Below are 27,836 nucleotides of genomic sequence, written 5' to 3'. Positions count from 1 at the left end.
TGAAGTTATCCACTTTGGTGGCAAAAATAGGAAAACAGATTATTATCTGAATGGTGGCCGATTAGGAAAAGGGGAGGTGCAACGAGACCTGGGTGTCATTATACACCAGTCATTGAAAGTGGGCATGCAGGTACAGCAGGCGGTGAAAAAGGCGAATGGTATGCTGGCATTTATAGCGAGAGGATTCGAGTACAGGAGCAGGGAGGTACTACTGCAGTTGTACAAGGCCTTGGTGAGACCACACCTGGAGTATTGTGTGCAGTTTTGGTCCCCTAATCTGAGGAAAGACATCCTTGCCATAGAGGGAGTACAAAGAAGGTTCACCAGATTGATTCCTGGGATGGCAGGACTTTCATATGAAGAAAGACTGGATGAACTGGGCTTGTACTCGTTGGAATTTAGAAGATTGAGGGGGGATCTGATTGAAACGTATAAGATCCTAAAGGGATTGGACAGGCTAGATGCAGGAAGATTGTTCCCGATGTTGGGGAAGTCCAGAACGAGGGGCCACAGTTTGAGGATAGAGGGGAAGCCTTTTAGGACCGAGATTAGAAAAAACTTCTTCACACAGAGAGTGGTGAATCTGTGGAATTCTCTGCCACAGGAAACAGTTGAGGCCAGTTCATTGGCTATATTTAAGAGGGAGTTAGATATGGCCCTTGTGGCTACGGGGATCAGGGGGTATGGAGGGAAGGCTGGGGCGGGGTTCTGAGTTGGATGATCAGCCATGATCATAATAAATGGCGGTGCAGGCTCGAAGGGCCGAATGGCCTACTCCTGCACCTATTTTCTATGTTTCTATGTTTCTATGAGGCTGCTTACCAAGTTAAGAACCCATGGTATTACAGGTTAAAGCATTGGGTGATTGGTAGGAGGCAGTGAGTGGGAATAGTGGGATCCTTTTCTCGTTGGCTGCCAGTGACTATTGGTGTTCCGCAAGGATCGGTGTTGGGACCGCTCCTTTTTATGCTGTATATCAACGTTTTAGATGATGAACTAGAAGGCTTTGTTGCCAAGTTTGCAGATGATACGAAGATTGGTGGAGGGGCAGGTAGTGTTGAGAAAACAGGCAGGATGCAGAAGGAACTTAAACCGATTAGGAGAATGGGCAAGAAAGTGGCAGAAAGAATACAATGTTGGAAAATGAATGGTCGTGTACTCTGGTAGAAGAAATAAACACACAGACTATTTTCTAACTGGGGAGAAAATCCAAAAATCTGATATTCAAGGGACTTGGGAGCCCTTGTGCAGATCACCCTAAAGGTTAACTTGCAGGTAGAGTTGGTGGTGAGGAGGACAAATACAATGTTAGCATTCATTTCCAGAGGTCTAGAATTTAAGAGCAGGGCTGTGATGCTGAGGCTTTATCGGGCAATTGTGAGGCTTTTGGACAGGGTTCAGGGGAGGTTCACAACAGGCAGCTTTGGAGGTCAGGTTGTTGGGTGTATTTAAGGTGGAGATTGATAGGTTCTTGATTGGCCCTGGCAATCAAGGTTACGGGGAGAAGGCTGGGCAGTGGGGCTGAGGTGGAGAAAGGAAGATCACCCATGATTGAATGGGGTAGATGACTTGATTGACCAAATGGCCTAATTCTGCTCTCCTGTCTTGTGGTCTTATGGTCTAAGTCTGCTCTCCCATTGCTCATAGCTGATTTTGTTTTTGCTCTCCTGCCTTCTCTGCATAACCCTTAACCCTTTTACTAATCAACAAACTACCAATCTCTGCTTTAAATACACCCTCTCACTTGGCCTCCACAGCTGTCTGTGGCAATGAATTGCACAGATTCACCACCCTCTAGTTGAAGAAAAGTTCAAAATGCAAAGTAAATTTATTATCAAAGTACATATATGTCACTACATACAACCCTGAGATTCATTTTTCTTGTGGGCATACTCAATAAATCCATATAGAATAATAGCCATAATGGAATCAATGGAATACCACACCAGCTTGGGCTTTCAACTAGTGTGCAAAAAACAAGACTTTACAAATACAAAAAGAAATAAATAATCAATAAATAAATGTCACCATGGACATTTGCTCTTCTCAGAGAGATGAAAAAGCCTGAAATCATCTACCAGCACGCTAAGGATAGCTTCTACCCCACTGCTACAAGAATGTTGAATGATTCTGTAGTATGGTAAGATGGATCCTTGACCTCACAATCTACCTCGCTATGATCCGGGACATTATCGCCTCCCTGTACTAGATATTGCATTCTATTCTGCATTCTGCTATTGTTTTACCTTTGTACTATCTCAGTGCACATTGTAATGATTTGATGTGTATGAACAATATGAAAAACAAGCTTTATACTGCACCTCAGTACACTACAATAATAAACAAATTCCAATTTGAACCTACATTTATTCTTTAATAAATGATCCTTTAATTCTTCATTTGAGAAAGAATTAACTTCAGTATAAGTTGGAAAGAATTCTGGAACTTTGAAACTCCTGATGAAACAATTGGGTCCACTTTATTTCATGGCTCCAGAACCCATGTGCAAGCTATGTGTAGTGGAAAGTGAAACAAAAATATTGGGGTGCTCATATCAATGTTTCAGATTCCGGGTTGCATTTCCAAAGGAAAATAAAAGAGAATACAACACAAAAGGGAATTGACTTCACAGCCTCATTCTTCCTCCTGAGTACTTGATGCTAACTTGTATTGGTTCTACTTGGCCAGTTGACTTTCTGACCCTAAAGAAACCAGCTTCATCTTTTTGAGTCTTCAAATCAAATGCCCCAAAATCTGGACTGTTACTATTTCTATTTACCCCATATGCTGCACACATCATTTCCCCTCCAACACTGGCACTATCAAGCAAAATTTTGAACTTAGTCCAGCAGGTTGATAGAAGAGTTAGGGACCAACAAATATGGCAGGACTGCTAATAGAGTTTAATTGTCTAAAACAAACTAGTTCATTCTGGCTGAACCAGGTAAACTCACCTGCCTGTCTGGCCCTTACAGTTCTTGAAACAGGAGCTCTGGGGTGGATGGAAAGAAACATTTGGCTGTGTTTATTTTGCAGATTGTGCACAGGGATCTAACCTGTGCTGCAAACTCACTGATCCAGACCCTGATCTACAAGAGTAGGGTTCCATTCACCATCTCTCTGTTCCTCTGTGGAGTTACAGAGTCAGCCAGCACAGAATCAAGCCCTTCATGCTGTTCTGCCTATCCATACTAGTCCCATTTGCTCACATTAGATCCAAATCATTTTATCCCTTGCCTATTCATGTGCACGTCTAAGTGGTGTGATTGTATTTCCTCCACCTCCTTGGGTAGTATATCCTAGATATGTGCAACTCTGAGTGATAAACTTTCCCTTCAAATCCCCTTTAAAACTCCTTCCCTGCACCTTAAATCTATTCCTTCTTGTTTTTGGTACCCTACACGGGTTAAAGATTCTGACTATACTCTGTCTATGCCTTTAATATTTTTATATACACTTATCATATTGTCTCTCACTCCTTTACATCAAAAAAATAGGAACAGCCCATCCAATCTTTCATCATAACTTGAGTCCTCCTATCCAGAGAACATATTTGTGAATGTCCTGGGTACTCTCTCCAGAGCAACCACATCTTTCCTATAGAGTACTGAGCAGAACTGTGCACAGTTCTCGAGCGTGGCCTAACCAGAGTTTTTCAAAGTTGCAACATGACATCCAAGGAATCAAAACCATATTCTGTATCCCCAGAATATGCTATATACTTTGTTCACTTGTGTTGCCAATTTCACGGAACTATGGACTTGGACCCTAATGTCTCTCTGTTCACCACACCACATATATACATATATATATATATTTACCTTATATAACTAATGAAAATGCATCCTGTATCATGATTAAGTTCCATCTGCCAATACCCCACCCAACTTTCCAGCTGACCTATATCCTACTGTTGGCAATCTTCCTATCCAGACCATCACCAATTTTCATGTCAGTCGCAATACATCACGCATTCACACCTCAATGTTAATACAGTATTTATTGCAAAGGTTTCCAGCACTGATAGCCTCTGGTCACAGACTTCCATTTGGAAATTCATCCGTCCACTACCTTCAGCCTTTCTCACCAAGCCAGAATCAGCAGGAAATTCAGCAAGGATATGTCTTAACATAGGTAACTCTCAGTTGAAAATGTGATCGCATCTCGTCTGATTCATAAGTAGTACCTGTCCAAAGTTCTTGTTGGACATTGTCTGGTTGGAAAGGTGACTGTGGTACTGCTGTAGCTTCAAGGGTAAGTCTATGCCTGCGGTGAACACATGTGGCTAACACATAGCTATTACTCTGGGAGAATTATCTGGTCTAAATTTATGCAGTTGGTGTTTAATTTTAGAGTTTCCAGGACAGAATGCTGAGGTAACTTTCCAAGTCTGGCATGTTTTAACATATTTTTTCTCTTTCGACCTCTGTGCCAATTTTTCTGACAATCTTTTTTTATTAGGGTGCTTGTAAGATGTTTCTCAGGGTTGAACACAATATATTGTGAAACACAAAACCTGCAAACAGACCCCAAAACCAAACCGGCTATTCATACACAGCTGCCTCTCTCCTGTCAGATTAACCTTTCACCCACCTCACATTTAGTGTGGGGCTCTGAAAGCCTGTTCTCTGGGATAGAGATGAACCCTTTCACCAGGGCTTTACACTAAGCATCATGTTCTGAATTGAACGGCAGGTAATTAAACATTTCATCTACTTTCCCTTATTTCGACAGGGCACCTGCTTTGAGATCAGCAGAGTAGGGGAGGGGCTGTGGTTAGATTTTTATTCAAGACAATTAGCACCACTCTTTTAAAAGTCTGGTCAACATGTGCTTTGGGATGTATGGGAGCAAGAGACAGGAAAGAAAAGGGAGAGAATGAGAAGGAAAACTTTGGATGGGAAAAATGCTGTGAAAGGGCAGAATAAAGTTCACATACACAGGAGAGCAGTGAGAACTCACAACGAACCTGAGAATTAGTGTTCAGGTGGGCTGAGGTAGTCACAACACCTTGTGTGCGGTGGCTATGAGGACAGTGTGCAGCACCTCACAGCATGAAAGAACTTGAGGTTACAAACAAAGACCAATGTGGTGTGACTGTGGAGGTTTTGCGGAACACAAGAGATTCTGCAGATGCTGGAAATCCGGAGAACACATACGAAATGCCGGTGGAACTCAGCAGGTCAGGCAGCATCTACGGAGAGGAATAAACAGACAAAGTTTTGGGCCGAGACTCTTCATCAGCACTATCAGGGAGATTGCCAGGGAATGAGAGAAGCATGAGGAGGGAGATTCACCAATCTAGTTAATTGGACCGATGAAGGAAGGAAAGGTATGGAGTTTGTACAGCATGCTTTATAACCTGTACATATGAAGCTCAGTATGGGAGGGTTTACTACTGGTTTAGAATGGGGAATTAACCAGAGTAGAGAAATGAAATAGAAGTAGGAAACCTGAGAAAAAGACTTTCATGGAAACCAACTTCCCCTCCATGGACTCTATTTATGCTTCTGACTGCCTCGGCAAAGCAGCCGGCATCATCTAAAACCCAACCTACCCTGGCATTCTCTATTTCCCCCTTCCCATCAGGCAGAAGATACTAAAGCCTGGAAGCACATACCATCAAGCTCAAAGACAGCCTCTATTCTGCTGTCATAAGACTATTGAACGGTTCCCGGGTATGATAAGATGGACTCTTGACCTCAATCTACCTCACTATGAGCTTGCACCTTATTGTCAACCTGCACTGCACTCTCTCTGTAAACGTTATACTTTATTCTGTACTCTATTACTGTTCTACCTTGTACTATCTCAATGCACTGTGTAATGATTTGATCTGTAAGAACAGTGTGCAAAACAATTTATAGTTTTATAACTGTAATTTATAACAATATGAGGGTCTCAGCCTGAAACGTCGACTGCACCTCTTCCTAGAGATGCTGCCTGGCCTGCTGCGTTCACCAGCAACTTTTATGTGTGTTGCTTGAATTTCCAGCATCTGCCGAATTCCTGTTGTTTGCAAAACAATTTCTTCACTGTGCCTTGGTACACGTGGCAATAATAAACCAATTTATCAATTTACCATGTTAACATTAAAAATATTTTAAGCTAATGATTAAGAAAGAAAGGGCATCCCAGGGCAATAAACTGAGGTGAAACTTATTTTCGAGTGACCAGAATGGACCCTGTGAAGTAAAACAATATTAACAAAGACTGCTGTAGAATAACAGAGGGATATTTAAAATGCTGTACCATGAAAAAATAAACCCCACCAAAAGTCAACAGCAAGTTAAGTAAGGCAATGAATGAATAAAAATACAACAGGAAAGCTGAAGAACAGAAAATGCTGTAACTTCTCAGCAAGTTGACCACCTTCTGTGGAAAAACAGAGATGATGTTTCAGTCTAAGGCCCTTCATCAGAACTTGGAAAGAGAGAAAAAAAGATAGATTCCAGAAGCAGAGAAGGTGGGAGACTGAAGAGTCGGATTGGGATAGGGAAAGATGAGACCAGGCTTACAAATGTTCTGGTGAACAGATTAATGAGTAAACTGGAGAGAGAGAGAGAACAAAGAGACAGTGAAGTTAAGTGTCAATCAGAGGCACTATTGAGAACTGAAACCAAAAAGAGAAGCTCTGAAATCCCAGCAGAGCTGGAGAGAGGGGGGGGGGAGGGGAGAGGGGGAGAGGGGGAGAGGGGGAGAGGGGGAGAGGGGGAGAGGGGGGGAGAGAGAGAGAGAGAGAGAGAGAGAGAGAGAGAGAGAGAGAGAGAGAGAGAGAGAGAGAGAGAGAGAGAGAGAGAGAGAGAGAGACACAGTTAATGTTAGAGGAGGATAAGCTGATGGCATTTGATGGCAGAAATGGCTGGTTCTGATGGTAGCAGAGCTAAGTGGTGATTGAGGGGTGGGAGTATCTCATTACTGAGTCTGGAGAGCTGCAAATGCCAGGTGAAGAATGAGATGTTGTTTCTAAGGGACCTGAGGAGCTCTTCCCCACTGGAGCAGTGCAGCGGGCTTTGGACAGATAGGTCAAGGTAAATTTATTATCAACATACATGTCACCATACACAACCTTGAGATTTGTTTCCTTGCAGCCATACTCAATAAATCCAAGAACCGTAACAGGATCAATGAAAGACAGGGCGGACAAACAACCAATTTGTAAAAGACAACAAACTGGTCAGTCAAGTGGGATGGAGTGGTTAAAAGACAGGCAACTGGAAGCTTAGGGCTACCATTGTCAATTGAATGGTAATGCTCTTAAAAGTGAATATAGTTTCTTCAATTTCAAGATCACTTTGTAAGCAGCAATGACATTACACAGGATTGAAGGAGTAAATTAACCTGGAAGAAGTACCTGGATGCCTGTCAACCCTATTCTCCCCGTAACCTTTGATATCCTTACTAATAAAGAACCTATCAACCTCCGTTGTAAATACACCCAGTGACTTGGCCTCCACAGACGTCTGTAGCAACGAATTCCACAGATTCACCATCCTCTGGCTAATGAAATTCTTTAGCTGGAGTGGTTCAGTGCGACAGAGTGTCTGTGAATGGATTCAGTGTGTCTCTGGTTGGGGTGCAGGGTGTCTATGATCAGAGTGCAGTGTGTTAGTGGAGGGATTCAGTGTGTCTCTGGTTGGGGTGCAGGGTGTCTATGATCGGAGTGCAGTGTGTTAGTGGAGGGATTCAGTGTGTCTCTGGTTGGGGTGCAGGGTGTCTATGATCGGAGTGCAGTGTGTTAGTGGAGGGATTCAGTGTGTCTGTGGAGGAATTCCATGTGCCTGTGTAGTGCGTCTGTGAAGGAAGTGCAGAGTGTCGTGGTGGTGGGGGTTGGGGGGGGGTGGAACATTTAGACGATAGAGGTGAGTCTCCAAGAAGAAGACTTCTGAAACTGAAGTTTTATTCCCTGGAATTTGCAAAGTCAGAGGGTGATTTATCTTAAGGGTGAAAATCTTAACATCAGTTCCCCTTGATAGCTTGAAAAGAATCTAGGGCATAGACTATCACATATATTTAATAATACATTGGAAAAGGTGCAGAGCCAGAGAGTCAGTAAGTAGCAAACGTAATAAGCAGTCAGAAAACATCCAGGGGACAATATCAAAGGCAGAAAATTGAATCCTTATGCAAAGATAAAACTTACATATTATGGCTAGAAATTTTATGCATTACAGAATTCAATTTTAAAGAAAAGGTGTGGAAAATCTGGGGATATTGGGAAATATCACTGGACCAATGTCACTGGACAAGTGACTGTGAACAGATAAATAATTGATTTCAAGACAAAAGCAGAGCAAACAAGAGTAAAGGACAACCATACAGAGTTGTGGAAAGCAGGGCCCCAGAATTAATAACCTCAACAGGTTCTGCAAATGCTGGAAATCCAGAGCAAAGCACACAAAATGCTGGAGAAACTCAGCAGGTCAAGCAGCATCTATGGAAAGGAATAAACAGCTGATGTTTCAGGCTGAGACCCTTCATCAGGAACTGGAAAGGGAGGGGGAAGAAGCCAGAATAAGAAGGTGGGGGAGGGAAGGAGTAGAAGCTGGAAGGTGATAGGTGAAGCCAGGGTGGGTGGGGGAAGGCAGGGATGAAGTAAGAAGCTGGGAGGCGAGAGGTGGAAAAGATGTGTTCGTCCATCGTCCAGTTGGTGAGGACCTTGACACCATTTGATGGTGTCGAGACTAGCGTGTGACTTGGATTTAAGTGAGGGAGAGTTGCGTAGCGTCAGCCTCACTCTCTCTTCCCAATTCCCATCTGGATCCAGTGGCAAGACAGAGTCGAGATGGCTGGAGATGGGACTAGGTGCAGTGGATGACCAGGATGTCTTCTGTGTCTTGTCCTGCTCTACACATTCCATGATGCTTGCAGAGACCTGTCTTCTTGACTGTTGGACCTTCCATTGGTCTCATCTGCTCAATCCGCCAGAGTCTGTCTTCACATGCTGGGATAGACAACTCCCTATCTCACTGAAGGTTTGAGACCCGTCGGTTACCCTCACCTGGTTTAGCCGGCTTGTCGAAGCTGTTGCCCGGGGTGTGGCCGCTGTCACATGCAAACAGCTACGGGGAGCCACAGGTGAGAGCTGAGTGCCAGATGGGGACCAAAGGTGGACTAACCGCCTTGAAAAGGACACGACATGTTCCTCCACCAGAGGTGCTACCCCTCCCTGACACCCCATACACCCCAGTGGAAAAGGTAAAAGGCTGAAGAAGAAGGAATCTGATAAGAGAGGAGATTGGACCATGGGAGAAAGAGAAGGACATTGATATGGAGGTGAGGAGAAAAGAAAGGAATGGAAGAAGAGGGAAGGGGGAGGGGGAGAAATTACCAGAAGTTAGAGAAGTTGAAGTTCATGCTATTAGGTTGAAGCCTAGGTGGAGGGAACATGAGGTGTCGCTCATCCAACCTGAGAGTAGCCTCGTTGTAGTAGTAGAGGAGTCCATGGACTGACATGTCAGAATGTGAATGGGAATTGGAATTAAGATGGTTGAACACCAGGATATCCTGCTTGTCTTGTTGCGGACGGAGCAAAGTGCTCGACAAAGCGGCCCTTCGCTGATATAGAAGAGGCGGCACTGGGAGAACCGGATACAGGAGATGATCCCAACAGACTAGCAGACGAAGTGCTGCCACACCTGGAAGGACTGGCTTGAGCCGCGAATGGAGGTGAATGGGGATGTGTGGCATTTCTTCTGCTTGCAGGGCAAGTGCCAGGAGCAAGATTAGTGGGGAGGAATAAGGAAATCATGGAGAGAGCGATCCCGGCAGAAAGCAGACAGTGGGGATGGGGAGAGGTGAAGATGTGTTTGGTGGTAGGATCCTGGTGAAGATGGCGGATGTTGTGCAGAATGATGTGCTGGGGGGTGTGGAGGCTCATGGGGTGTTTGGTAAAGAGAAGAGGAACTCTATACCTGTTAAGGCAGCAGGAAAATGGGGTGAGGGTAGATGTCTGAGAAATGGAGGAGATGCAGGTGAGGGCAGCATCAATGGTAGAGGAAGGGAAACCCTGTTCTTTGAAGGAGGAGGACATCTCTGATGTTCTGGAAAGGAAAGATTCATCTTGGAACACGTGTAGCACAGATGAAGAAACTACCAAAAATGGAGTGGCATATTTACAGGTGACAGGGTGGGAAGAGGTATAGTCAAGATAGCTGTGAGTGTCAGTAGGTTTATAAAAGATATCGATAGAGAGAGATTGAGACAGGGCATAGAGGTATCAGAGGCGGACTCAGTGAATTTAAGGGCAGGGTAGAAGCTGGAGACAAAGTTGATGAAATTGATGAGCTCAGCACAAGTGCATGAAGCAGCAGATATACAGTCATTAATGCAGCACAGAAAGAGTTGGGGAGGATTAGCAATGAAGGCTTGGAACATGCACTGTGCCATGTAGCCACAAAAATGCAGGCATAGCTGGGGGTCCACGTGAGTGCCCATTGCTACACCTTCAGTTTGGAGAAAGTGGGAGGAGTTGTAAGAGAAATTATTGAGTGTGAGGACCAGCTCTGCCAGAGGGAGGAGGATGGAGGTGGATGGGATCTGGTTAGGTCTGTTGTCAAGAAAGAAGCGGAGAGACTCAAGGGGGTATAAAAGTGTATAGGGACTGAACATTCATAGTGAAAACGAGGCTATCGTCTATTGGGACTAAATTATTCCCATAATTAATTTATTGAGGCAACCACATTAGAGTGGGGCAGAAAATCAATGCTAAGGAGGAAAGTATCAAATTACAGCGCAAGATTATTAATGTGTGGCCATTAACAGTCTGCCTGAGGAGCTCAGTGGGAAGAACAGGCTTTGTGGGTGAAAAGAAACCATCAGCATTTCAGGTGAAAGCCCAGGACTAGTTTATCAGTGTTATTAATATTATTAATGTATGCAATTGGCACATGATTGGCTATTAGATTTTAACACAAGTGTATATATGTGATATTACATTTTGGTAAGAAAAATATGGATCTAATACTTTCGAAAATAAGTATCTCAATAGGGGTGAAACAGGAAGAAGACATCAGAAAACAGATAGGCAAACTTCGGATGCGTATGAAACCCATATATAAACTCCAAAACGCTCCTCAACCCTACCAGTATTAAGCTTAATTCGAAAGGAATAGAAAATAAAATACCCATAGTGGAACCTTGTGTGGCCCTGTCTCAACAATGACTTGGGACCAGGGAAGACTTGCATTCACTCCTGAACAGTGGAAGGTGCCTGTGTGGGTTTTACATGCCTGCTATCACTCAGACTTGTCCATACGCAAAGAGGGTGAGACCAGACTTCATCACACACACTTGTGTGGATACCGAGCACTGACAAGGTGCACTCTGAACACACTAGCACTGATGAGACTGCCACACCTTCTTCCCTTGCCCTAGTGACCCTAATCTGCAGCCTCCCTTCCTCTCAGCACTCTCTCCTTCACTTACTTCCTCCCTCAGCACGCAGTGTTGTTACGTGTTTCCTAAATCAGATGTGGGGCCTCCATCTACCCGGAGCAGATATACGCAGTATTCACTAGGCACACGCAAAGACATCAGAGAGAGCACAGTGTGCTTTTTAATGTCACATCCTCTCTTCAGAGACACCTCTTCAGCTTCCCTGGTACGTGACAGCGGAGCTCTAGGCTCCCTGTGTTGTTTGCCCCCTCCGCGCCCCATGCCTTTATGTTCAAGTCCTCACCATCAGACCCGGTCTGATTGCTGACTGTTTGTCTGTTTCTCATAAAGTTTAACTTTATTTGTCACATTTACACTGAAGCATCAAAACATACAGTGAGATGAGCCATTTGTGTCACATCAAATCAGTAGGGATTGTGTGTTGGTCTCCCGGTGCCCGGTGCCAGCAGAGCGTGCCCACAGCTCAGTAACACCAACTGTACGTCTTTGGAACGTAGGAGGAAATCAAAGCGCCCAGAGGAAACACACACGGCAACGAGGAGAATGTACAAGCTCCTTGTAGACAGGACATGGACAGCGACTGGTGATGGGTAGCACTGGAACAACATCACGCTAACGGCCACACGGCCATGCTGTCCGATTCAGCTCCCGTGGCTGGGCATCAATCACCCTGTGGGTGAAATTACTGAACAGACAACTTCTTCCTTACATTTGCTCCTTAGTTTTGAAATCTTTGTGAATTTTTGCACATTAACTCTATCCAACCTCTCCAGTATACTGTATGTCTACTGGCGCGCAAGGAATGGAACCCAATGAACAGCTGCATGCCCTTGTATTCGAGTCCACTGGCAAGGTAATACACTGCTTGCTTGGGTATTTAAGACTATAAGCATGGCTTCAATTAATTTACGATTATGCCAGAGCGCAATCTGTAATCAGTAATCAGCTTAGCCATTCCACATAGCTTTGTTCCTTTGTCCTTATTCACATTCTACTGCATGTCTTTTCCTAGCAGAACTTTCCCACAAGATTGGATTGTTCTGAAAGAGTTTTCATTGGCCCTTTTTTAAAAGTTACTCCTTCAGGGAATGGGGTTTTGCTGCCTATCCTGAACTCATCCCTAGTTCGCAGAGGCCTCCCCTCACTTCAGAGGGTAGTGAATGGTCAACCACCCTCTCTGGGTGTTGAGCCACACAGAGGTCAGACTGGACTAAGAAAGAAGCAGAGCACTGCCAGAGGAACTCAGCAGTTCAAGCAGCATCTGTGCAGGGAATTGGACAGTCAACATTTCAGGTCACGATGCTTCATCAGGACTGAAAGAGGGCGAGATAACCAGAAGAGAGGTGGGGATATGGAGTGGGGCGAAAGCTGGCAAGCGATAGGTGGATCCATGTTAGGAAGCAATGAAAATAACAGGCCTTTGTTACCTCCAAGCCTCTGTCACTATCTCCACCTTTTAACCATCACCTGACAACCAACTCCTCCTCACCCAGATCCATCTATTGTCTTTCCTCACCTTTCTCCCCACTTCTTCATACAAGCTATCTCCACTCTATTGTCCAGATGAAGGGTCTTGATCTGAAATACCAATTGTCTGTTTCCCTCTACAGATGCATTCTGATCCATTGATTTCCTCCAGCAGCTCATTTTTTCCTTCAGATTCAAACATCTGTGGACTCCTGTTTCTATGGATAAAGACAGCAGGATTTCCCTTCATAAAAATCATTAGAAAAGCTGAAATAAAAAGAGAAAATGCTGGAAATATTCAACAGGTCAGACATCATCTGTAGAGAGAAACAAAGATATCATCATTTCAAAGGTTCAAAGGTTAACTTTATTGTAAGAGTATGCAAGTACAACTCTGATATTTGTCTTCTCCAAATAGCCATGAGATACAGAAAGACCATGGGAGTTAATGAAAGGAAAGAGTCAACTCTCTGCCCCCCACCCTGGCATAAAAAGAAAAGGAACAAAACTTGCAGACCCCAAGAATCCCCTTCCCTCCCCTGCAGAGAAAAATCTGCGACAATAACAATCCCTGACCCCCTCACTTGCAAAAAAAGTGACAGCAACAATATCCAACCTCCTCGCTGGCAGAAAAAACAGCAACAATAACAATCCCCGACCCCTTCATTCGCAGAAAAAAATAATAACAATAACAATCCCGACTCCCTCCCCAACAAAAAAAATAGCGACAATGACAATTCACTGACCCCCTCACTTGCAGAAAAATCAGCAGCAATAACAATCCCCGACCCCTCCCTCACAGAAAAACACAGCAACAATAACAATCCCTGACCCCCTCCCTCACAGAAAAACACAGTGACAGTAATGATCCCTGACCTCCTCCCACAGAAAAAACGGTGACAATAACAATCCCTGAACCCCTTCCTTGCAGAAAAAATGGTGACAATAACAATCACCGACCCCCTCCCCCACAGAAAACACAGCGACAATAACAATTCCCGACCCCTTCATTTGTTGAAAGAAACAGCGACAGTAGCATCAAAACCCCCAACTCCCCCCTTGCACACAAAAAAATTAACAAATCACCCACCCGTCAATCAGCCACAAGAAAGAAAACACCAAAAAACTGAAGGAAACCAATATAAAGTATAGTACAATATTCACATAAATGTCAGAATATCAGAAACATATTTTCATCTGCATACGAGGAGAGTGACCGCACAAGCTCAGTCCCACTGTAGAGTGACTGCTAAACCAGTCTGAATGCTTCCGTTGGGAGCTATCACTGACCCTGCTGCATTCAGCTCGATGCCTCAGTCTTCCTTGCCGCTTTGAAATGCAGTCGTTCATGACCCTGCTCCTTGTCTCTGGCCTTTTCCAGCTTGTGTTCTCGGATCTTTCTGTGCCCCCCTGCCTGTCTCTGATCTCCAAGAAGCAGCTCCCTGACCACAGCAGAGAAATGGATCCTTCCACTGTTCCAAACTGTATGTCACAGGCTCCAAACGTTACAGTAACACAAACAAGGCAAAAAGAACAAGCAGAAGACGTAGAAAAAGTGAAATAAATGGAGAGATTTGCTATCTGGAGATGTCGCCTGAGGAATCCATGTTGACTACGTCATCTTAACCTTGAATTTCAGGTCAATTACTTCCCAACAGTGCACAAAGGTTAATGAGAATCCAATCAAACATCTGTTGAGTGGCCCTGTAGGAAGACTTTGTGTTAAATATCAACTCCTCTTCTAATTCTTGCCTTAATTGAGCTGTTTTACCAATTACTGTACCTTCATTTAGTGTGCTTTCTCCATTGTTCTCCTTTTCCTGCCCCTTTGTTATAAACCATTTTTCCTTGGATCTTTTCCTGGTTCTTTCAATGTCTTTCCTTCACTCCCTTGAAATCTGCTCACCCTGTGACACCGGAGTGCATGACTGGTACTACAATGGTCTGCAGGTACATTGAAGACTTTCACAGAAGCCAAGCGACTCGGGTAGGGTCTGGGAGAAGGTGCTAGAAAGGGCTGACGAAAGATGAGGAAAGTGAAGGGTACCTGAGACATGGACATACAACATAGAAGGGTTGGAGGGAGGACAGCTAGTTACAGAACACAGAACTTCACAGTACAGTACAGGCCCTTCAGTCCACAGTGCTGTGCTGACATTTTAACCTACTCTTAGACCAATGTAACCCTTCCTCCTACATAACCTTTATTTTTCCATCATCCATGTGCCTATCTAAGAGTTTCTTAAATGCCCCTAATGTATCTCTCTCTATGCTTGGCAGGGCAACCTACGCACCCACCACTGTGTGTGTAAAAAACTTACTTCTGACATCCCTCCCCCATTATATTTTCCTTCAATCTCCTTAAAATTATTCTCCCTTGTATTAGCCATTTCCACCTTGAGAGAAAGTCTATGGATATTTCTTTCTAAGTAACAACATAATATAGGAACAAAAGCCAGGAGGGACATACACCACCATGTTCATTCCACACTTTCTTCAACCCATCCTGGACAGCAAAACCTTCAGATGTTGAGGCTCCACTCTGGAAAAACCCTTCCAAGATTTCCCTGCTCCCTCTTCCTTAGGAGACTTCTTAAAAGCTGTTCTTTCACTAACTGCTCCATCTGCCACAAGTGGGACTTCCCGGTGGCCAGACATTTTAATTCTGATTCCCATTCTGACATGTCCGTCCATGGCCTCCTCCTGTGCCAAGATGAGGCCTCAGTCAGGGTGGAGGAGCAACACCTTAAATTCAGCCCAGTTAGTCTCCAACCTGATGGCATAGATATTGATTTCTCCTTCTGGTAAGCAAATTCCATCCCTATCCTCTTCCTCTATTCCCCACTTTGACCTTTACCTCTTCTCACCTGCCTATTACTTCACCCTGGGTCCTCTCCTCCTTCCCTTTCTCCTATGGTTCACTCTCCTCTCCAATCGTTTCCTTCTTCTCCAGCCTTTGATCTTTCCCACCCACCCAGCTTCACCTGTCACCTTCCAGCCAACCTCCTTCCCCTCCCTCCACTTTTTTTATTCTGGCATTTCCCCCCTTCCTTTTCAGGCCTGAAGAAGGGTCACAGCCCAAAACATCGACTGTCTATTCATTTCCTTAGATGCTGTCTGACCTACTGAGTTCCCCTAGCGTTTTGTGTGTGTTGCTCTGGATTTCCAGCATCTGCAAACTCTCTCATGTTTATGATCTTTCACTAACATGCTTTTGTCACCTGATGCCAGTTTTTTGCTCAATGTTGTGCTTCAGTGACATAACACACTGTTGGCTCAATGAGCTGCTGTTGTATGGCCATTTACGTTTAATATTAAACTAATGTATCAGTCTGTGACAAAGGTGACTTAAAAAGAGGCCTGAATTTTACTGGATAATTTACGTATAAATAGCCCCACTTTCCCTGAGAAATAAGTTGTGGATTTGAGCATTTTTAAGTTAACTATGCTTTGAGGTGTTTCCAGTGCCTTGTCAGTCCAACTAATATTTATTTTCCCCTGTCTGCACAATGCATTATAGATACACACAGGTGAATCATTACTGCAGCAGGATTTCCTTACAGTCACCACAAATTCCCCGGTGTTTGGCTGGGAAGCCGCCAGCTCCGCTGTTTTGAACAGGCTGGGTTAGCTCATCAGAGCAGTGCTCCTGATCTTTCCAGTTCCGAGATCATTTGACATTAACCTTATAGAATCGTCCGTTTCATCACTTTTTAGCAATGCTGCTGCTGGGAAGCACATCAGCGAGTACAAGTGAAGAAGCCCGATGCCAAAACATCTGAGTTTTAAATAGATGACAGTAGGCTTATAGTAGACATCAGCCACTGATGTCTACTATAAGCCTACTGACTCTCACAGCTATCTGGACTATTCCTGTATTACATACAGTTCTGTTTGCCCCTCTATGGGAAGCATGTTGAGGCTTTGGAGAAGGTGCAGAAGAGGTTTACCAGGACAGTGCCTAGTTTAGAGGGCTGGATAAACTTGGGTTATTTTCTCTGTAGCAGCAGAAGCTGAGGGGAGATCTGATAGAGGCTTATAAGATTATGAGAGGCATAGACAGAGTAGACGGGGAGTATCTGTTTTCCAGAGGGCATGCATTGAAGATGAGAGGGGGTAGGTTCAAAGGGGATGTGATGGGTAAGTTTTTTACTCAGAGAACTGAAATGTGCTACCTGGTATGGTGGTAGAGGCAAATACATTAGAGGCTTTTCAGAGATGCTTAGATAGGCACATGAATATGAGGAAGGAGGAGGGATATGGTCATTTTGTAGGTAGGAGGGATTAGTGTTTGGGTGTTTTTGATTTGCTTTTTAGCTGACATATGTTGTGAAATTTGTTGTTTTGTGGCAGCAGCACAGTGTAATGCACAAAACAATGATTATGTTACAATAAGATGTATGTATAAAAATAAACAAGTAGAGCAGATAGAGTAAAAAGTGAGGAGTGTTGATGGACCATTTAGAAATCTAATTGTGGTGGTGGTGGGGGAGGAAGCTGTTCCTAAAATGGTGAGTGTGTGCCTCCATGTCCCCGATGGTGGGGAGGGGCTTGTGTCCCCGATGGTGGGGAGGGGCTTTTGCCCATGATGGCACTGGCCGAGTCTGCAATATTCTGCAGCTTTCTCTGATCTTGTACGTTGGTGCCAGGATGTCAACGCTCAGAAATGTCGACACTGAGAAACCTGAAGCTTCTCACCCCTTCCAATGCTGACTCCTTGGTGAGGTCTGGCATGTGACGTCCCCCATCCAAAATTCAGCTGCACCAGTTAAATCTCATGCCACCCCACTAAGCTGACCTTAACTTCCTGACTTTACCACTGGAGTTTTATTGTCTCCCATTTCCAATACAAAGTCAAAATCCTTATTCTTGCCTGAGCCAGGAAGGTTCTCATTAAAATCCAACTTCAACAGCCACCAGAAATTGCATTAGAGTCAAAGGGAGACACATTCGGAATCAGGTGCCTTAGCCCACTGAATCCACACCAACCATCAACCATTCATCTACATGGATCCTATGCTATTTTATTCCACCCACAACCAATCAACTCCCCCGGATTCTACCACTCAGCTCCACAAAAGGGACAACTTAAAGTGGTCAATTAATCTATATACTTCCTACTTTTTGGGACACAGAATGAAATCCATGCAGTCACAGGGACAACGTGCAAACTCCACAGAGACAGCACCCAAGTTTAGGACTGAACTTGGGTTGCTTGATATTTGAGGCAGCAGCTTAACCAGCTTGACCATTAATAGGTCGCATTAATTCACTGCAGTGTCCCCTAGTGTTAGGGCTATGGCTCTGGGAGGTGGGCTGTAATGTTCTTAAGCAAAAGCTGTTGTTGCTGTTGGCATTTTAATGGTTTTCTTTTCCTTTTGCACACGAGTGACTGCAACAGATCAATATAGTCATCTTGTCAATAGTTGATTTGGAGTAAATCTGACTTGGTCACTCTTTACCAGCCTGCTCTCAATGTACCAGAGTGCAAATGACTGGTTGTTTCAGATTTGAGCAATTGCGCCTCATATTGGAGAAACCAGGAAAGCTATACTAGCTGACATGTGGTTTTAATGTACAAGTTACCATCTGTTCATCTGCATACAAACAGTGGCTGCACTGCAAACTATTTATTGCCTGTGAGATGCTTTGAGACGGTTGAATGATGTGATAAGGCACTAAATACATTCTTGTCCTTTCTATCTTTAGAAATGCCTCTATTTAAAGGCCAGTATGTGACTGGTAACCTCTTGGAAACTTCTCATTTGAAGCTAACTAGAAATAGAAGTCTGTTCCCAATCATTCCACAGGCCAAGGTTCACCCATTCCCTCTGAGCTTTAACTATGTGCCACAGGGATTTGAGCTAGAAAACTAGTTCCTTGGAACCCCCTTCAATTTGCCCATCGGTGTCACACCTTGTAATTGAATAATGGAACATAGTAACAGGCCTTCGGCCCACCACCGGTGGCATGGTAACGTAGGGGTTAGCACATTGCTTCACAGCACCAACCAACAATCACCAGTTGTGGTTCAATTCCCACCACTGCCTGTAAGGAGTTTGTACATGCTCCCTGTGATCATGTGGGATTCCTCCAGATGCTCTGATTTCCTAGGACCTTAAGACCATAAGACATAGATCCCTTCCACATTCTAAAGATGTACAGCTAGAGTTAGTGAATTGAGAGTGTGCTATGCTGGTTCTAGAAGAGTGGCAACACTTGCTTAGCCCAATCCTTGCTGATTTGATTTGATGTAAATGACGCATTGTATGTTTTGATGTACATGTGACAAATAAAGCTAATCTAATCTGATTATTTCCATGCTGACCATCAAGAGCCTGCTGAAACTAGTTTCCTTTTCCAGGACTTGTCCATGGCCTTCAATACCTTGGTGATTAAAGGACTCATTGAATAAACTTACATTTTGTGAGGGGTTCTGTCTCCATCACCCTCTCATGCAGTGCATTCCAGATTCTACCACTCTCTGGGAGAGAAAAAAACTCTTCCTCAGATCCTCTCCAAATCATCTCCTCCTTATTCTAAACCTCTGTAATTTGCTTTTATAACTTTGCCATGAGGAGAAGTTTCTAACCAACGGTCGTACCTATTTCCCTCAATTAGCTCCTCCCTCAGTCTCCTCTGCTTCAAAGAAAACAAACCCAACCCATTCAGGGTCTCCTCATGACTTAAATGCTTTAATGTAGGCACCATCCTGCTGTATCTCTTTTCTCATGTTAATTTGAGCGTAACATTTCACTGTTTTATACATTTGTACCATAACCTGCAGCCCATGCTATGCCATGATCAATGAAAGTGTCCAATATGCCCCCTCAACCATTTATATATGTTGTTACCTTCTGGGATCCTTGGATTTGTATACCAATACTCCACTGTTGCAGAAAACTTACACAGCCCCACCATTTATTGTGTAGTCTCCCAAAATGCATGGCCACAATCATGACTAAAGTCCATCTGGCATTGCTCTGCACATCTTACTGACTGATCAATATCGTCCTGTAGCATGACAACTCTCCTCATACATAAATGCTCCTCTACTATCACCTCTTTCTACTATTACTGAGCCAGTTTTGAATCCTAATTACCAAATTCTCCTGGATCCCATGGGGTCTAAGCACTTGGACAAATGGCTCCCATCATGGACCTTGTCAAAGACCTTACAGAAATCCATCAGACTACATCAACTGCACAGCCTTCATTAACACATTTCTCCATACCTGCCATATACTTTAATTCTTGTTATCTCCCCTAAGGCATCCAGAGTTGTCTGGATTTGTACTTTCACTGTCATGGGAACATGTTGGCCCTGAACACAAAATGCCGGAGGAGCTCAGCAAGCCAGAGATCCAAGATATAGGATCTTATTCCTGTATCTTGGAATTATTCCTCTCAATAGATGCAGCCTGACCTGCTGAGTGTTTCCAGCATTTTGTGTGTTACTCTGGATTTCCAGCATCTGAACTATTTCATTCCAAAAAGACTTACTTGCAAGTACCTACTCTCACCCTACTTTTTTCAGGCTCTGACTTACCAGACCGAAATTGGCCTTCGATACGGTCTCCACCTGACAATCTGGTCACTCACACAATTAATTTCTCCAACATTAGGTTTAATCCTGACTCTTGTCTGGTAGAACCAAAGTGCCTCAAAAAGCTGTCCTGATTGAAGTGGCCATTGACCACCCACTTATTTAGATGATGGATCTGACCATTATGATTCTTATGAATAAATCAATATGATTTACATGAAAGTTGCTTCATTGTGATAAATGGGTTGTAAATTAAAATACTATTCAAGTCTTGCAGATCTATTATAATTAGGTCACATTGAAATAATCAAACGAAAGATGAATTTGAGATGAGTAACAACATATATTTTAAAGTTGAAAAATGAAATTTGTCGCCTCTAACCTCCATTGGACCTGCTTTTGTAACTCAGAGGTCGTGAGTTCAAAGCATAGGCTAAGCAGTTCAAAGAAGGCTTCTCTCTTGACAGAGGGGTTTCTTCAGGAGTTAAAAAACAAACTTCTGGAAGAACTCAGCAGGTCAGGCAGCATCTGTGGAAGGGCACAGTCAACATTTCTAGTAGACACCATTCATCTGGAATGTTTAGCTTTGGATTTCAGCATCTCTAGTCTCTTATCTTCATTTTTTTTTGGGAGATGGGTTAAATTGCTGCGGCACATCACAAGTCTTGTGTCAGATTGGCTGCTGTCAGAGGTTCCTCCAGGTCCCATGCCTAAGAAGAATAATGTGGGCTGCCTTAATGACTATCGCCTGGTAGCACTCACATCGACAATGATGAAATGCTTTGAGAGATTGGTCTGACTAGCCTGAGCTCCTGCCTCAGTAAGGACCTGGACTCATTGCAATTTACCTATCACCACAATAGGTCAACAGCAGACACAATCTCAATGGCTCTCCACTTGGCTTTAGACCACCTGAACAACACTAACACCTACGTCAGGATGCTGTTCATCGACTATAACTCAGCATTTAATACCATCATTCCCACAATCCTGATTGAGATGTTGCAGAACCTGGGCCTCTGTACCTCCCTCTGCAATTGGATCCTCGACTTCCTAATTGGAAGACCACAATCTGTGCGGATTGGTGATAACATATCATCCTCACTGACGATCAACACTAATGTACCTTAGCCCACTGCTCTACTCTCTGTATACACATGACTGTGTGGCTAGGCATAGCTCAAATACCATCTACAAATTTGCTGACGATACAACCATTGTTGGTAGAATCTCAGGTGGTGACGAGAGGGCATACAGGAGTGAGATATGCCAACTAGTGGAATGGTGCTGCAGCAACAACCTGGCACTCAACGTCAGTAAGATGAAAGAGCAGGTTGTGGACGTCAGGAAGGGTAAGACGAAGGAACACAAACCAATCCTCATAGAGGGATCAGAAGTGGAGAGAATGAGCTGTTTCATGTTTCTGGGTGTCAAGATCTCTGAGGATCTAACCTGGTCCCAACATATCGATGTAGTTACAAAGAAGGCAAGACAGTGGCTATACTTCATTAGGAGTCTGAAGAGATTTGGCATGTTAACAAATACACTCAAGAATTTCTATATATGTATTGTGGAGAGCATTCTGACAGGCTGCATCACTGTCTGGTATGGAGGGGCTACTGCACAGGTCTGAAAGAAACTGCAGAGGGTTGTAAATCTAGTCAGCTCCATCTTGGGTACTAGTCTGCAAAGTACCCAGGACATCTTCAGGGAGTGGTGTCTCAGAAAGGCAGCTTCCATTATTAAAGACCTCCAGCACCCAGGGCATGCCCTTTTCTCACTGTTACCATCAGGCAGGAAATACAGAAACCTGAAGGCACAAACTCAGCGATTCAGGAACAGCTTCTTCCCCTCTGCCATCCGATTCCTAAATGAACATTGAACCCTTGGACACTACCTCACTTTTTTAATATACAGTATTTGTTTTTTGCATTTTTAAAAATCTATTCAATTTATGTATACTGTAATTGACTTACATATTTATTTATTATTATTTTTTCTCTTCTATATTATGTATTGCATTGAACTGCTGCTGCTGCTGCTGCTAAGTTAACAAATTTCACATCACATGCTGGTGATAATAAACCTTATTCTGATTCTGTTCAATATCAATTGGTCAGGAGAAAACCCATGTTTTGGAATGATCTGGTAGCTGGGTGAGATCCTTGAGCTCACTTGTTCACTACTGATCGTGCTATTTAAATACAAAAGCTTTCTTACAATGAGGCTAGTGTGCTTCAAAATATTTAGAAGACAAATGTCACTGGTAAAAACAGAAGTGACACCAACAATGAGGGGTGAGAGACAGGAGGCAAGGAATGGGAGGAGAGGAAATGTTGAAGAAGCAGCAGAGACAACAATGAGGACTCGGCCTGAGATGTGGGAGTTGTGAACAAGAACGAGCCAGTTTTAGAAAGACACAGGAGAGGGACAGATGTGTGAGCTTTGTCCAAACAAATCTTGGCAAGTGGCTATTGGAAGCTTTCTGATATGTCAAAGTCACCATCCCTCCAAAAAAAAAACACCCACTATTTTATTGAACATAGGTCTGATTGCTTACTTGGCTGGATGAAAAGTCCCATAGTAATTTATCTCTAATGTGGGGTTCTTTTGGTGTGCGACCTAATGTTTCCACTACAACCAAGAGAAGACTGGGCAGCAGTCAGTGTTGCTGCCTCACAGATCCAGGAACGTGCATGCAATCCTGACTTTGACTGCTGTCTATGTTCAGTTTTCATGTATTTTTGTGACCACGTGGGCTTCGGTCAAGTGCTCTAGTTTCCTACACATCACAGATGTGATGGCAGGTTAATGCTACTGTAAGTTACTCTTTAGTGTGGGTAAGTTGCAAAAGAATGGGAAGTCAATGGGTAAGTGAGAAGAATAATTTGTAGAGGGAGAGTAGAACAAAGAAAGGGAAGTGGAACTGGTGGGATTAGTCCACTGAGAGCTGGAATGGACATGATGGACTGAATGGCCTCCTATTCATAATATAAAGTCCTACAGTCCTTTGTGTGACTTTGTTGAGCGCATGATGGTTGCTGACCTTTCCTTCACAACCAATAACTGATTTTCAAAATTAGCTCAGGCTCTTTGGCCCACAAGCTGTGCCAACCTTTTAACCAAGATCAATCAAATGCTTCCCACCCACATAGCCCTCCATTTTTCTTTCATCCACGTGCTGCTATTATGGTAGGTAATATATAAAAACAAACATATATACACACACACAACTCTACTTAAAAACTGTTTGCTCTAAGCACGCTGTAACGTCTATCGGCTGTACAAGTGCACGGGAATGACGATAGTTAGAAACTGCTCAGCAATTGTCTCCTATCCCAATTAAGCAGTATAGTGTCTCAAATAATCAAAAGCAATCCTGGCAATTTTCTCAATTAGTTTTGTTTTTAATTGTTTTCCTAAATAAGCAGCTGCCTTGATTAACCAATGGCCCAATTAACTGGAATAAACTGTAATACACACAGGCAGAGACATATTTTATATGTAGATGTATGGGGTGTCCACGAATGGGTAGCACCTCTGGTGAAGGGGCTTATCATGCCTATTCCAGGGTACCTCACTCACCTTTGGTCCCCACTGAACACTCAGCTCTCATGTGTGGCTGCAGGTAGCTGTTTGCATGTGACCACGGCCAAACCCAAGTACACCATTTTAACAGTCTGTACTGCAATGCTCTGGGGAGTGCGAAGAGCATGACGAGGTACAGAAGACGTCATGGTCATCCACTGCAAACAAGGAAGACCCCAATTTGTGACTTGTGTTTGTACCACTGGACCCAGACTTCTGAGGCCGAGTGAGTGGAGCTGTTCTAGTGCAATGGCTGTTCCACTTTAAAAACTCTCCCACACTGGCTTCCTGTCCATGTCAGACTGATGCCTCAATTGGTATGTTGGTGTAGTGCTAATTTATTATTTTAATAATGTAGAGGCGTGGTTTAATTTTCCAGAGGAATGACTTTCAATGCCATAAAGCAAACAACAATAGTGACTGAGAAATTACTGGAGTGCTGTAGAAACCTAACATCTAGATGGAGGAGATTCACCACTGTAACCTCTCCGTCCACAAGTGGCTCTGGCTCACAATTAAGTGGTAGACGTGTTAAACTGATCCCTGATGTGGCTAGTAAACCACTCGGCACATGGGCACTCAGGAATGGGGATTAAATGCTGACCTTGCTGGTAACATCCAAATTCCAGGAGTGAATTAGTATCCGTCAGCATGTGATGCCCTTGGTCATGTGGGTATCAGTAATCAAACCCTGTGACCATTCCAAACCTCAAATAGGATGACCGGTTCATTTGGAATTCTGTTTCACGATCTGCATGTGCAACAAGAATGCTGCTTCAGCATTGAGTAAGTCATATTTTCCCTCTCCCTGGCACTGAGTAAAGACGGACGTTGGACTGCAGTAACTGGAGTAAGTTGTCACTGCAGCCAGCTGCACTTGTGTAGCCAATCCTAACTGATGCCCAAGACCTCAGACTCTTCAGTGTGCTGGCAACAGCTAGGGCTATCATTAGTGAATGTGCATTTGAATTTGGTTTCACTGGTCTTGAATCAGAAGACACACAAAACAGAGGTATTTGAAGTGCTGGTTGTTGGTACAGTGACAACGCAAAGTCTGTGATGGAAACATGCTGTATTTAACTACTGTATCTGTGTACTCAAGACAAGTTATGCTGTACAACAGACCCAGCTGCTGACAAATATCTGCTTTAGCCGGCCTTGTCATTGTCTGCTGTGCTCAGGCTGCTGATCCGACACTCTGTAGCGCCGACATTTTTTAAGATGTTGGGATCCCTATCAGTACTCCGAAAGCAGAATTTTTACTGCCAGTGATGTCCCAAAACCGACTAAGTTCAAGTTGACTGCCTTCCACATAACAACTCTTTTCCTATGTGCCCAGCATTCTTATTCTTTGCTGAGTTTAAGTGACAATCACATCAGACTCCAGACTACACAGCAAAAGGTTAACCTTGCAGAAGATCAAGTTCACCTTTTGCTTAGCCACGAACTCACTGTGTATTTGTACGGGGTTATATCAGGAGGGGAGGGGGAAGCTGTGACGTTGACATACCCTCTCACGACTGCCCACAATCAGTTGTACAAATAGACTATAATTCATATGTTACAACTTCTATGGCCTTAATAAGTAATTTTTCATTATGAATACTTCAGGTAAATTCTTAGATTCATCAAATTGAGGGGTGATGATGTACGGAGTAAAATTTGGCATATGATTTTTCTGATTATGCACTGAAATTCATTTTTGTTTTGTATTTATTTGTGTTGTTCTTTGTAAAATTTCTGTATATGTCTCTGTGATGCTGTTGCAAGAAAGTTTTGCATTGCATGTGCACATGGGATGAAACCCAACTTTGATAATTGCACATCGGCCAGATCAAGTACATGCTTTTCACCCACTTCTGTTTATTTGGTTCATTTTCCAGCATCTGGGTGCTAGTGCCAAGAGCAGCATTATCTACTGCCAGTCATTCTGGTGAAAGTGCCCCCACAATGTTGTTGAACAGGGAGGTACAGGACTTAGAATTAACAGTGACAAAGGAATGGTGACATATTTCCAAGTCAGCAGAACCAGCAACTGGAGAGGTACACATGTATTGCTGCCACATCTTGAGAGGTTGAAAGTGCTTTTGGAGTGTGCTTGAAGGTGCTTTGCATTTTGTAGATGGTACACATGGCATCCACAGTGCACTCTTGGAAAAAGAAACCAACTGTGGTGAATGGAGAGCTAATCAAGGAGACTGCTTTGTCCTGGGTATACTGAATCTTTTGAGTGTTGTTTGAGTTGCATTCAGCAGGTAAGATATCAATAAAATTGAAACAATGCAGAGAAAATTTACAAGGGTTTTACTGGGACTTGGAGACATGAGTAATAGGGAAAATTGTATTTAAGGTTAACATGAGGGGGAACTTCTTCCCTCACAGAGGAGTGCCAGAGGAAGTGGTGGATGTGGTTCGATTTCAACATTTAACAGAAGTTTGGATAAGTACATGGAATTAAGAGATACCTATTAACCAACAACCAATATATCTCTTAACCATAATCAGTCTTAACAACCACACGGGAGGGAAGAAATGCCCACAACATAAATGCAACAACTCTCCATCTCAGCATACTGTTCTTCTGGCTCAGCCGGGTAAAGGACAGATTAAATCACCTCAGTTCAAAATCCAAAAGGGTTTAATTGAAACCACAATAAAAAAGTATTTCATGAGAAAAAATGGCTAACTCCATTGTCCGCAAATATGACATTCGACAAAATCCAGAATGTGGTCTCAGCAAAGAATGAAATTCTCATTTGTGCTAGGATGGAAATTCAGGAATTGCTTAGTTTATTCACCTTTCTCCCCCATCTCACACTACTTCTAGTTAGCAGAGGAAGAGTCCTCCAGTGGAAAATCAGTCACACATCTGATGACCTGCAGATCCTTTAGAGTTCCTTTTGAACATGGAAAGATCTTGTAAAGTGGGCAGCCAGTATTCCTGTTTGGTGTTCTCTCCTCTTGCATGTTTGCTTTGTAGACCGAGCTCTACCATGAGCTAAAGTCACCGAAACCAGTGATCCCTTTGGTTTTCTTGCTACTGCTGGTCGACGGGCCGCTGTCCTGATCTTCTGCTATCCGTTTTCTAGCACAGAAAAGAGAAAGGTATTGAAAAAAAGATACTGTATGCAACACCACACCAGAGCATGCACCAAACCACGAATTAAGTTCTCCCTCAGCAAATTCAAAGTTGACCTTTGATGTTTCGAGGCTACTGACACAGAAATCTCAAGTGGTAAACAGACTATTTGATCAGCAACCTTAAAACAATATGATGGAAATGCACACAGCAAGTCGTAATGCAGTCATAGAGTAAAACATGGAACTAGGCCCTTGGCCCAACTTATTCACACCAACTAAAACGTTTATCTGAGCGAGTCCCATTTGCCTTGTTTGGGTAATAATCCTGTCTTTTCTATCCATACATTAAATTGTATTTAAAACATTGTAATTTCACCTGCCTCTACAGCTTTCTCTGGCAGGCTGTTCCATACACCAATCACCCTCTGTGTGAAAAAGTTATCCCTCAGCTTCTTTTTACATCTTTCCTGTCTCACCTTGTGTAGATGTGCTCAAAGGTGGGGAGGCTTTACCTGTGATGGATGGCGCTGTATCCATTACTTTTTGTACGATCTTCTGTTCAAGGGCATGGTGTTTCCATACCAGGCTGTGATGCAGCCAGTTAATATACTCTCTAACACACATCTATAGAAGTTTGTCAAAGTTTTAGATGTCATGCCAAATCTTCGCAAACTCCTAAGGAAGTAGAGGCACTACCGTGCTTTCTGCATAATTGCGTTTACCTACTGGGCCCATGACAGGTCCTCCAAAAGGATTA

At 43.5% G+C, this 27,836-nt stretch overlaps 1 protein-coding gene across 1 annotated transcript in view; it reads right to left on the bottom strand.

The window, feature by feature from the left end:
- Positions 1-18,735: 18,735 nt before the first annotated feature.
- The window catches only part of ppil2 (peptidylprolyl isomerase (cyclophilin)-like 2), a 389,068-nt gene continuing 379,967 nt past the window's right edge, over positions 18,736-27,836 (bottom strand). Inside the window, exon 20 of the mRNA XM_063040908.1 lies at positions 18,736-27,083. Within this exon, the coding sequence (XP_062896978.1) occupies positions 26,987-27,083 (97 nt within the window). The 3' untranslated portion in view covers positions 18,736-26,986. The remainder of the gene's footprint in view (positions 27,084-27,836) is intronic.

This window comes from Mobula hypostoma, chromosome 2, assembly GCF_963921235.1.
Source record: "Mobula hypostoma chromosome 2, sMobHyp1.1, whole genome shotgun sequence".
Lineage (NCBI taxonomy): Eukaryota > Metazoa > Chordata > Chondrichthyes > Myliobatiformes > Myliobatidae > Mobula > Mobula hypostoma.
Note: the sequence above shows the minus strand (reverse complement) of the source record. Positions and strands in the feature narration are given on the sequence as shown.